This window comes from Brassica napus, chromosome C3, assembly GCF_020379485.1.
Source record: "Brassica napus cultivar Da-Ae chromosome C3, Da-Ae, whole genome shotgun sequence".
Classification (NCBI taxonomy): Eukaryota; Viridiplantae; Streptophyta; class Magnoliopsida; order Brassicales; family Brassicaceae; genus Brassica; species Brassica napus.
Genome location: NC_063446.1, coordinates 52,543,338 through 52,556,316, shown reverse-complemented (window position 1 = coordinate 52,556,316; position 12,979 = coordinate 52,543,338). Strand labels below are relative to the sequence as shown.

General features: G+C 43.3%; 1 protein-coding gene and 1 non-coding gene across 2 annotated transcripts; one reads left to right on the top strand and one right to left on the bottom strand.

Moving 5' to 3' along the window:
- LOC106405796 (actin-depolymerizing factor 2) lies at positions 1–2,039 on the bottom strand. The gene is made up of 3 exons (XM_013846375.3): positions 1,428–2,039; positions 549–808; positions 1–431 (listed from the first exon to the last, which is right to left on the bottom strand). Exons 1-3 carry the CDS (start codon positions 1,590–1,592, stop codon positions 281–283), a joined length of 576 nt encoding a protein of 191 aa, XP_013701829.2. The 5' UTR covers positions 1,593–2,039; the 3' UTR covers positions 1–280.
- Positions 2,040–12,467: 10,428 nt separating this feature from the next.
- On the top strand, positions 12,468–12,574 carry LOC125584610. Its single transcript, XR_007321522.1, has one exon. It is a non-coding gene; the product is annotated as a small nucleolar RNA R71 (small nucleolar RNA).
- Positions 12,575–12,979: the final 405 nt, after the last annotated feature.

The following is a 12,979-nucleotide window of genomic DNA, read 5'->3' as shown; positions in this document are numbered from 1 at the left end:
AATCAATAAACTCCAATCTGATTTTTCAAAGTATTGTACATAGTAAACTGACACAAAAGATTGCCAACCACCACAAGGCAAGGCAGCACAATCTCACAAGTTCATAGATGATGGAAACACATCATCAAGACACCAAAGACAATAACAATACCCAAACAGAATGAAGATGTTAAAAGTTTCATAATCGTCAGAGGAAACAGTTAACAGACACATAAAATCACTCCTGAAACAAATTTATTCAAGGCCCCCCCGGTTCACAAGGGGGGGGGGGGGTTAGGCTTTAGTTGGTGCGGCTCTTGAAAACATCAAGACCCATCTCGGTTGGATCGGTTGCTTGAAGCTCCACTTGAATCCCATCCAGTTCTTTCTTGAACCTATCCTTAGAGCTCGCGTAAATCATCTTGTCTCTCACTTTGGCAGTGTCAGGAGACCTTAGCACAAACACGCATTATTTGATGATCATATATGATATTAGCAAACCAGACACATGAGTTCTTTAACTAGCAAAACCAGATAGTAATTAATTAATTAATTAATTAACTGTTTACCATGCGATGAAGAAAATCTTGCTCTTCTGGCAGTTCTCCTCAGTGACAAAGTCGAAGTCATAAATGGCATAACGGCATTCGTTATCTGGAAGACTTGCTGCAAAGTCATCGTATGACTGTTCAGGCTCACCGAGTTTCTCCACAATCACTTGCTTGTCCTCAATCTTGTAGACTATGGTACGGAATGTTCTTTTGGCTTTCAGTTCCAAAAATTTGAGCTTGCAATCATCATGCACAGCCATTCCTGATGCCGCGTTAGCCTGTTATCAATATCAATGTCAATAGTACACACATAAAAAGGAAGATGCACATCTCTTCACAACACACATGTACACATAAAAAAAAGAACAGCCAATTTTTGAGAAATAACTTAGGACACGAATTTGGGTTATACGATCATCTCTAGCATTGTTAACATCACATGTAAGAGAAGCTAACAAGCTTCCACGGTCGCAATTTCGAAAGAGATTTATAGCACAAACCCGTCAATATATAGTACTTCAACTGAGACTCATGAGGAGACGTTCTGACTTGAAAAGACGAGAAACCACCATTATATAGATCGAACGTTTGAAAACTCGTAAAAATTCAACTTATATATGAACTTCAAGTGAACAAATACAGTTTCCTCCTGATTTGGAACAGAACAAGGATACGAGTTCTTGGTCGGATTTCAATAAATTCGATCACACAAGAGACGAACTATCTTCAAGATCGGACACGGACACAATTCATCTATAGATCTAACGAGCGAGAGAGAAGAGCTATCAAAAAGAGATACTATCCAACCAAAACGGATTCAGACTCAAATCCACAAGCAAAATCGATATCATAACGAACAACTTTAAAACAGTAAAAAGAGGAACTTTGAGAGCTCACCATGGCTAACCGATTCCAACGATAACTCTTGTTGAAAATGAAGAAGCGGAAGAAAGATATTTTTCTCCGGTCGGCAAAAAACAATATGACTTGTGTTTTTTTTTTTTTTTCTTCACTGTTTCGTCTCCGCGTTATTTGTAAGCTATCCAGAATATATTCTTCCATTTTATATATTACTAGTATCTTTTGTTTGGTTGTAAAAAGGTTTGCTGTATGCCACACGAACTAGAGGCGGCTAGGGCTTCGGCGACAGATATGGCGATTCCACGATCTGCTTTAGCTCGCAGCTGATCCAGTCTCAACACGCCTCCACAGCTATCTATCGGGCACAAGGGAGACTATCCCACACTCCTTGTCGCCTCCTTGGATCTGCAGTACCGGAGGAGCACGCACGGTGACGTATTCTCCAAGGATCAATCTCTGTTTCGACTGATCTTCCAAAAATACACTCCTTGGTGTATTTGTTTCCTCTTTCCCCACAGCATCACTCGTTCCGCGGTCCTTGGGGTGTCCGATCTTGGTCTTTGCTAAGATCTCCAGTTAACCTAGAACGCAGAGACAGTGGTGGTGTCACATATCATTGTATGGGTTCGACGTTTCGTATGAAATCGGCTCACCAAGCGGATCTCAAAGGTAAGGGGATCTTATACGAGGATGATGATGAGCCGGTGAAGCTGATTAATCGGGATGATTCGTTCGTCATTAAGGAGTTCGGTTTGACCTTGATCGGGAAGATTCTAAACCCGAAGAAACAAAACGTGGAGAAGCTACTCCAGACGATGCCTTCTCAATGGGGCTTGGCTGAGAGAATCACGGCCAATGATCTAGGGAATGGAAAGTTCCTTTTCAATTTCACAAATGAGGAGGATTTGAATTACATTATGGCGAAGGGGCCCTTTCATTTCAACTTCTGTATGTTCGTATAGGTTCGTTGGGAACCCATTGTGCATGATGATTACCCGTGGATCATACCATTTTGGGTACACTTGATCGGCTTTCCTCTCCATCTGTGGACTGACGCAAACCTAAGAAACATAGGAGGTCGAATCGGGCACATTGACACTATAGAGCTCACGGAGGGACGTATGCTTATAGATGTGGACTCAAGACGTCCTCTGAAGTTCTCTCGGAAGGTAGAATACGAAGGTGATGAGGTTACGATCGAGATAAAGTATGATCTGCTCTTCAAGCATTGTACTACCTGTGAAATGTTGTCTCATGAGAAAGATACTGCCCCTCCATCGGTGCTAGACAGCCCACTCTGGAACGAGCTGATGTGTTCACACGTATGCAGTTACCGGTGCGACACAACGGCCGTGACAATCAGAATAATGATTACAGACATCACCAGCCTTCGCTGGAGATAAGAGAGCCCCACTCACGCACCTATGCTGAGTATATGCCACGGCGTGATTTGAGTATCAATCTCCGAGAGGGGAACGATCGCCAGTCTCGATCATGGGATAATAATCGCCGCTTGGGGTCACAGGCAGATCGCCGCATGGAGACACATGCTGATAGAATCATCAGACGCAAAGACGGCTATAAGCGGAGTGACAGATATGGTGGAGGACGCGCTCGTGCAGGTCCATATGATTGCAGAAAGGAGGTTTCATGGAGGCCAAAACAGAGGCTCCCCGAGGTAAATGGCAACGAGCAGATGGGTGATGGTTCAAATGTTTCGAAGAATGCGATTGTTCCCTATGAACACATCTCTGGGGCAAGGTCTCTTGACTCGCTAACTCATTCTAAGGATGCAGATGCTGGTACCTCTAGGAAGCTTGCAAGTGCCATTGTCACTCCATCGCGACTGGATCGTGTAATGGAGGATAACGTGACGGTACGGAGCAGGTCTGAGGGAAGCGGGGATGGAAAGGCTCTCACGTTCTCTCCCCATAAGGTTGAACATCATGATAAAGGTATACTGGATGCGGAGGATCATGATGATGATCTATTGGGAGCAGATCTTATGGAGATGGAAGGCAATGCTCGGCTTAGTGGTGAAACCATGAAGGACAAGGGGGTAAATGTTGAGAACAAACCCGTAAGAGACAGGAAGCTAGGGGTCAAACGAGTTGCCTCATTGGGTAGCTCAAGTCGAAAGTTTGAGATCCTCCGTCGAGGTTCTCCAAGCAAGCGTAGTGCTCGTTCAGGATCACTTGCGCCGGAAAGAGCTATGAAGTCGAGACGACATCGATCTGGATAGAAGAAAGATGCTGAATGTTACAAAGGTAATGGTTTGATGAGTTCCAAAAACTCATCACACCGTTATTAATGAAGACACTCAGTTGGAACTGTCGAGGGATTGGAAACGACCTCACAGTTCGACGCCTTACGGAGATGTGTCAGAAGCATCACCCAGGACTTGTGTTTCTTTCTGAGACGAAGAATAGGCGGTGGTTGTTGCAAAACATTCAGGCCGACTTAGGATTTGATCATTTGGTTACCGTTGAGCCACTTGGTCTCAGCGGAGGTTTAGCTCTTTTGTTTATGGATGAATTTCAAGTTAATGTTTTATTTTCAAATAACAGAATGATTGACATTGAGGCAGTCATTGATCAGTCATTGATGGAATAAAAGTCTTTATGACGTTTGTTTATGGGGACCCTGTTGTAGAACGTAGAGAACAGGTTTGGGTTCGTCTTACGCGTTTCTCAACAACACGAAATGGACCTTGGTTCATGATTGGAGACTTTAATGAGATTACTGATCATAGCGAGAAAGAGGGAGGCAGAAAATGCTCTGATAGCTCTTTCTTGCCTTTCAAGCAGATGTTGAGTGATTGTGGAATGTTAGAATTTCCATTTACTGGGAACAAGCTGTCCTGGGTTGGAAAAAGATCGGGAGGAACAACTGTTAGATGCAGACTTGACAGAGCAGTGGGTAATGAGGATTGGCACGATAAATTCCCACATTCAGCTGTCAAGTATCTGAGGCTCTGGGGCTCGGATCATCGTCCGATCCTCGCAGATATACTCCCAAAACCAACAAGGAGAAAAAAGAAATTTAAGTTTGATAAGCGTTGGTTGGATAACGAGGAGATAAGGCAAGTTATTCTAGAGGGATGGAAGTCGAATGATCTCCCTCCTGATGCGAATATAATGGAACATATTGCTAGCAGCCGGAAAGCTTTGAGTCATTGGAGGAGGCAAAATAATGTGAATTCTGAAAAGTTAGTAGAAGAGCTTAAGGAAAAGGTAGAAGGTCTTTACGAGGACGATAATGCTACTTCTGAGGAGATATCAGAGGCTCTAAAGGAATTATCCACTGCTCTTAAGGCAGAGGAACAGTTCTGGAGACAGAAAAGCAGGGTCCTATGGCTAAGGGAAGGAGATAGGAACTCAAAATTCTTTCATGCCCTAGTAAAGCAAAGAAGAGCACGTAATAGGATAACTCAGCTCCTCGATGAAAATGGAAACGTGGTGGAGGACGAGGAAGGATTAGTAGCCATTGCTACTAGCTATTTTAGGCAAATATTTGAGTCCTCTAACCCAGAGGACATAGCTGATGCGTTAACAGACGTTTCGACGACGATTACTGGGGATGTAAATGACAAACTTACAGCCCAGGTAACTGAGTGGGAGGTCAAATTAGCTTTGTTCGCTATGCATCCAGAGAAAGCTCCAGGACCTGATGGGATGACAGCCCTCTTCTACCAAAAGTTTTGGGATATTGTCAAGGAGGATTTAACTCGTATGGTTAACCAATTTCTCTTCGAAGAGACTATGGCCCAGGGTCTGAATGACACGAATATCTGTCTGATCTCTAAGACATCAAAGCCGAATGAGATGACAAAGTTTAGACCTATTAGCCTATGCAATGTCAGCTACAAGATAATATCTAAGGTCTTATGCCAAAGATTGAAGAAGGTTCTGCCACAGAGGATATCTGAGACTCAGTCAGCTTTTGTTGCTGGTAGACAGATCACAGATAATATCATGATTGCGCAAGAGATGTTTCATGCTCTGCGAACAAAACCAGGGGGAAGAGTTAAGAGAATGGCCATAAAAACCGATATGAGTAAGGCATACGATAGGATGGAATGGTCATTCATTGAAGCGGTCATGAGAAAGATGGGATTTTCGGAGATATGGATTGAATGGATTATGCGGTGTATCACTTCGGTCAAGTATAAAGTTCTCATGAATGGTGAACTTAGGGGAAACATTATCCCTGGGAGGGGTTTACGTCAAAGAGATCCTTTGTCTCCTTTCATATTTATTCTATGGACGGAAGCGCTCGTTAGCCTTCTTAATCATGCAGAGAATCAAGGGAAGATAACAGGGATGCGTGTTGCACGCGCTAGCCCCTCGGTATCTCACCTTATCTTTGCTGATGATAGCCTTTTCTTCTGTAAGGCGGAGCCCCGTGAATGTGAAGAATTTATGAAAGTGGTCAGGATATATGGGAAAGCATCATGTCAATGCATCAATTTTGATAAATCCTCTTTACTCTTTGGTAAAAGGATTCCAGCCAATGTTCGACAGCAGATTAAAGATACACTTGGTATTCAAAATGAAGGAGGAATGGGCTCTTACTTAGGAATCCCAGAGGATATTAGTGGCTCAAAATGCCGGCTCTTCGCATTCTTAAAAGAAAAGCTACTGCACAGAGTTAATGGTTGGACTGGTAGATGGTTGTCAAAGGGAGGGAAAGAAGTCCTAATCAAGTCAATCCTACTAGCTCTTCCGACTTACGTCATGTCCAGCTTTCTGCTCCCTTTGGAGATATGCGAAAATTTAGCGAGTGCCATTGCACAGTTCTGGTGGAGTTCGAATCCGCCAAAGAGAGGGATTCACTGGGCAAAATGGGAGAAAATGTGTGCGCCTAGGGAAGAGGGAGGAATTGGATTCCGTATGATCCATGAATTTAATCTAGCCCTCCTAGCCAAACAGCTCTGGCGCCTTGTTCAATATCCAGATTCATTAGTGGCAAGAGTTCTTCGGGGGAAATATTACCGTCTAAGTTCGCCCTTGCATTCTGGTGCTGTGGATTCCCCATCGTATATTTGGACGAGTATCATAGCGGCAAGGAAGCTACTACTCTTGGGCATCAGGAGTAAGGTGCACTCAGGATACAACATTAATGTGTGGGAGGACCCCTGGATTCCTTCGACGCCGGCAAGGCCAGCAAGATCAAGAGTCCCAGTTGTACATCCAAGCATGACCGTCAGCAGCCTTATTAATTTCGAGTTAAAAGAATGGGATGCCCGATTACTGGAACAATATGTGGACCAAGAAGACATTCCGTTGATTAAGAGTATGGCCATAAGCCCTACTCACCGACGAGACACTTATTGTTGGAGCTATACTAAAAGTGGTCAATATACGGTAAAGTGTGGATATTGGGTTGCTAGGAACGTGATGAGAACAGAGGAGGCTTTAGAAGTCCTACAACCCAATATAACTAAACTCCAAGCCTTTGCTTGGACAGTAAATGCGCCACAAAAAATTTGTCATCTTATATGGCAATTAATCTCTGGACAGGTAGCGGTAACGAGAAATCTAATACGCCAAAATATGCGATGTGAGAACTACTGCCCAAGATGTGGTGAGCCAGAGGAAACTGTTACTCATGCAATCTTTGAATGCCCTCCAGCATTACAAGCATGGGCCTTATCATCTACACCATCGAGCTCTCAAACCTTACCGGTACCAAGTGTTTACGCTAATATGGATTATTTGTTCTGGAGGAAGAATAATATAATGGAGCCAGAAGATGATAGGGACCCTTATCCTTGGATAATTTGGTACATTTGGAAAGCCAGAAATAATAAGTTGTTTAGAGGCATCGATAGAGACCCATTGGAGCTCGTTACGTATGCAGAAAGTGAGTGTCAAGCTTGGCATAATGCGAGGGAAACTATACCTGCTCCCATACTATGACAGCCCGAAGTGGAAGAGCAAGCCGTAAGCTTGGGTGAGATATGTATGGTGGATGGCTCGTGGACCTCCACAGCTTAGTTTAGTAGAATGGGATGAGTCTGGAAGGATAGGACGAGAAAAAATCAACTTATGGGTTCCAGGAATCTAACGCGGCGCGAAACACCTTTACATTCAGAGTTGGAAGCGCTAAGATGGGCAATGGAGTGCATGATACAACATTCGACCTGCCAGAGATTTGGGACGGATTGCAAGGACCTGATCACAATGATGCAAGAACCACAAGCATGGCCCAACTTTGCAACGGAGTTGGAAATCATTCAAACCCTTCGGTTGTGTTTTTCGGAATTCAAGATCACCTACTTACTGATGTTAGGAGTTTTCAAGGCTCCTAAGACAAATGTTGTAGTATAGTGATTGTCGAACCAGTTCTGAGGGATATCAAAGCACCGAGAATGCAAGTACTCACTTAATCTAAGTGCAACCAATGATTTAGATGAGTTTTAAGCTATGACTAAAACTAAAAAGCAATAACAGAATGATACTTTCTTGACTAAGGGAAAAGAGAACTCATGGGCATAGGGATTAGACCTTGGGTGATCAAGTTTCGAACTAAGGATGACAAATGATCAATCAAACTATCTACCTTAAGCCTAGACACAATTCTAAGCAAGCTCTATGTCTAGATGAATGCTCATTTGCTAACATATCTCAAACATCAAATGTCCTTGGTTGAATAATATGAAAGCAATCATTACAAATAAGTCTATTAGCTATTTTAGCACCTTTAACAACAAATGTCTTTGGCAAAGTATACTAAAAGCCTAGGAGAATTGTCTCAGGCATTTCATCAAACACCTTTCGGGTGGGAAATGCCTATTGATCAACTTTTGAGTGGCCAACTCAGAAGATGCATTAGGAATACTCTACTAGCAAAGAACAAGAATGATCTACACTAAAACATCCTAGAACTAACCTAATCACCCTTAATCTCCCTAACCCATGAATTCAAAAAGTGATTACTCACCAATCTCCATGATTCCTCTTAAACCCATATTGGATTTCAAATTAACCATGTAGAGAAATAGATAAGAAATCAACAAGAACACAAGAATATAACAATCAAAATCCAAGAGATAAACTTCTCAAGAGAGTTTTTTTGTGTATTTCTCAATAGATCCCAAGATAATCTCCTGGTGGCTACCAAAGATGTTTAAAACATAGGTTTTTGAAAAGTAAAAACGTGCATAATGAAATGACCAAAAGGCCCTTAAGAAATCATGAATTCGCCAAACAAATAGACGCGGAGCGACCTCGGCACGTCGCTGCGAGAGGTCGCTCCCGGGTCGTTTCCTCGCGAGCGACCTGGCTGTGTCGCTCCGAAGACGTCGCTCCCGGCTTGCTCAGAAACCATAGACGCGAGCGACCTTAGGGTGTCGCTCTAGGAGGTCGCTCCCGGCTTGTTCGTCGCTCTTAAATCGACACAACCCGAGCGACCTCTGGGTGTCGCTGCGGTGAGGTCGCTCTAGGAGCTGGAGCGACTTCGCCTTGTCGCTCTAGGAGGTCGCTCCGAAGCGTAGATGGCGATCGAGTTCATGGCGTCGCTCCGGTAGGTCGCTCCCATGCATTGCTCGTCCAATGATCACTCTAATCACCTCCCTTGAGCTCCAAATGTACCCAAATGTCTCCAGGAACTCCATGTGGTACTCCAATACCTAATGGAGACATATGTATGAAAAATGCAACCTAGACATGGCTAAATCCTAATCTATATGATGAAAATGCACATGGACGAATGGATAAGATAATGGAAATATGCAAGATATCAACTCCCCCAAACTTGTTCTTTTACTTGTCCACAAGTGAACTTTCTAGAACTCATAGGGAGAGAGGTTTGAAGGTGAGAGCTCATAGCCAAAAGAAACACACAAAGCACTCAAATCAACATCTAAATTCAGCATTAGTACATCCTCTCTTATTATACTCTAGCTTCTCTAGGCCTATTCAACTCTTTTCACCCCTACACTCATCATCATGCATTCACACATGCAAATCAGCCAACTCTCAAGTTCATTAAGCATAGCATCAAGTGAATTCTTGCAAATGGTCAATTGGTCCAAATCATTTGGTTGAGTAAGGGAAAGCTTTTATTCAAGTGGGTCAAGAGGTTCAAAATCCATGATCTTTTAAAGTGGTTTACTCTCAAAACAAGTAGCCTTGACATTGCACATAATATATCTAAGAAAGGGATCAACTCATGCATACAATGCTCAATCTCCATTGTTCTACCCTTTTCCCAATCATACAATTACACAATCTTTCCCAAATGTCAAACCCAACTCACATCTCTCACCAAAAGATCCTAAGAACTTTAACTCCTTCTCTTTGAAATCTACAAGGGGCTTTCCACAACCTCAAAATATTACTTAGCTCCTAACAACTTTGCTACCCCCCTTTTCTTTTTTTTTTTTCTTTTCTTTTTATATATATTTTTTTTTTTTTTTTTTTAGATGGGGGCCAAGACTTTTCATAACTTGAGCTAGAGGTTTTTCTTCTTATCCCAATAAGACAATTCACTTAAACACAAAGAGTCATTTCTTTTCCTTTTTCACTGCTCCCAAATCATAATCACAACTCTCACCCCCCACCTATAGCTAGACAATAGAGTGTCCAATCTAGCAAGAGTGAAGATCAAGCATTGTCGTTCCCGATACTCTCAACATTATGCACATGTAAGACTTTCCGAAGAAGGCCTCACTCATCAAACAATGAAAGCTTAAAAGAAGGGAAAGGTTTTGGGAGTGGTCTACCACTAGAGTTTGTCAAAATAAGATTGGCATAAAGGATGTGACAACTCAAGTGTGTATAGCCATGACTCAGTACACAAGGGACCATGAGCAAGAAGCATTAAGTTCGTTCAGTTCAAATAAAGTTGTAGTTGGCTTCAAAGACTGAGTTTCAGCAATCAACAAGTTTCAGGAAGAGTCTTCAAGGCTCGAAGCATACAAGTGTTTTTGAGAGGTGCATAAGCTATTCAGGTGCAAAGTAATGTTCTTTACAAGGCATTTCAAATCATTGCTCCCAATGCAAGTAAATGCAACCTATATGCTCTAGACTCTCCTAGAAATGCCAATGATGCAAACTAAATGATATTTTTTTTTAATGCAAATATATATGTATAATGCAATGCATGAAACTCAAAATCATCAAAGCAAACGTGATCAAATACTTGGTACCTCCCCCAAACTTAAATGACACAGTCTCTGTGTTGTCAAGGAGAGAGAGATACCCAAAAAGAGAAAACTAATATGCAAAAACGAAATGGTATATACAAGGGAAAGTAGTGGGTTACCTTCTATGGAGAATGAGTAGAGGGAGATGCTCCCTCCTCATCGTCCTCAGGTGGTAACTCTTCAAGGTGCTCATCAGTAAGAGTGCCTATCTCTTCAATGTAGAAGGCTTGCCCGAACACAGTTGGTTTCTTCATTTTCTCCTTGATGTCAAAGTGGAGAACATGCCCTTTACCCAAATGGAGATCAATCGTGCCTCTTTCACCTTAACAATTGCTCCTGCTGTAGCTAAGAATGGCCTTCCAAGAATCAATGGGTCCTGAGCCTCCTCACCCATCTCAAGCACCACAAAATCTGTAGGTATCTCATACCTTCCAATCTTCACAGGTAGGTCCTCTAAGATGCCCACAGGGTACTTCACTGAACGATCAGCTAACACCAGAGAGAGTCTACACTTCTTGTACTGAGTGAATCCAAGCTTCTTTGCAACAGACAAAGGCATCACGCTGACACTAGCTCCCAAATCGCAGAGACATTTCTCAAATACCATAGGTCCAAGAGCACAAGGTAGTGTGAAGCATCCTGGATCCTCTAACTTCTGTGGAACATCAAGCCTCTGGATGATGGCACTGCACTCATGGGTAAGAATCATCATGCTTTCCATTTCCTTCTTCTTTGCAGCTACAACATCTTTCAGGAACTTGTTGTATTGAGGAATCAACATGAAAGCATCGATGATGGGCATTGCAACCTGAGCTTCACTCATTTGCTTCTCAAACAAAGCCTTGTACTTCTCTAGCAGCTGCCTCTTGAATCTACCAGGGAATGGTAGTTTGGGTTCATAGGGAGGAGGAACAAAAGAATTCTCACTTGCTGGAGCAAGAACTTCACCATCGTTCACTGTTTTCTTCGCTTCCCCAACCTTTCCTTTACCCTTGGCTTCCACAATCTTCTCCAAGATTTCATCATTGATTTTCTCATCAACAATCACCACTTCATCATCTAAGTTGATGGCCACCTCTTCACCTAGTTTCTCAGCATCCCTGGTGAGGGTTGTAGGAGGTAACTGCTTACCACTCCTAAGGGTGATAGCTTGGGCCTCCTTGGGGTTTTGGTCAGATTTTCCAGGTAGAGATCCTTGCTGGCGAGTCTGGTGAGTGTTCATGGAAGCAAACTGATTCTCTAAATTCTTGACTGTAGAAGCAAGATGTGAGAACTTGTTGTTGAGCTCATTGTAGCTCCCATCAATCTTGGAATGAATGTTCTTCAACTCATAACCAACATGCTTCTCACTTCTAGTCTGAGACTCCAAGATTTGTTTCAGCAGAGTGTCAGTGCTGCTCTCTTGAGGAGCAGAGGAACCAGATGAGGGGTTTTGCTGAGGTTGATAGCTGCCTTGCTGGTTGTTTCGAGGCGGATAACCACTCTGTTGGTTGTTGGGATAGGATTTCTGTTGGTAGTTGTTGTACTGAAAGTTGGACTCTTTTTTGTACCAGCTACCATTGTTGTTGATGAAACACAGCTCTTCCTGACCTTCCAAACCCTCAACCTCATGGACAATAGGGGGTGTCTCTTGGCTTGGGTTACCAACAAAGTGCAGCTGCTCTTGTGTGGCTTTATCAGCAAGGAGGATGTCTATCTTATCTTGTAGAGCTTTCAACTCCTTCCTCGTCTGCTTATCATATGTTCGACTGCCTCTGTCGTGGTGTCCACTGTAGACTGCATCACTCTTTACCATGTTGTCAACCAGCTCCTCTGCATCTGCCTCAGTTCTCCCCAAGAAGAACCCATTGCTAGCTGTATCCAGTCTGGCCCTATACTTAGGAAGAGCACCACGGTAGAATGTGCTCAGCAAGCTCTCCTTAGAAAAACCATGGTGTGGGCATTGAGCTTGGTAGCCCTTGAATCTCTCCCAGGCTTCACTGAAGCCTTCCAAGTTCTTCTGTTGAAAGCTGGAAATCTCATTTCTCAGCTTAGCAGTTCTTGAAGTAGAGAAGAACTTCTCCAAGAATGCTCTCTTGCAATCATCCCAAGTGGTGATAGAGTCGCTGGGTAGAGACTTCTCCCACTGACGTGCCTTATCCCCCAAAGAGAAAGGGAATAGCTTGAGCTTTAAGGCATCTTCGGACACACCATTGGTTTTTGACAACCCACAGTAGCTGTCGAACTTGTCCAAGTGATCAAATGGGTCCTCTAGAGCCAAGCCATGATACTTGTTGTTCTCGATCACGTTGAGGAGTCCTGACTTGACCTCAAAGTTGTTGGCTGCCACAGCCGGTGCTCGGATTCCGAGTCTATGACCATGAATGTTGGGCCGGTCATAAGTACCAATGGGTCGAGCTGCCCGCGGTTGGTGTTCTGCCCCTTGCGGTGGATCTGC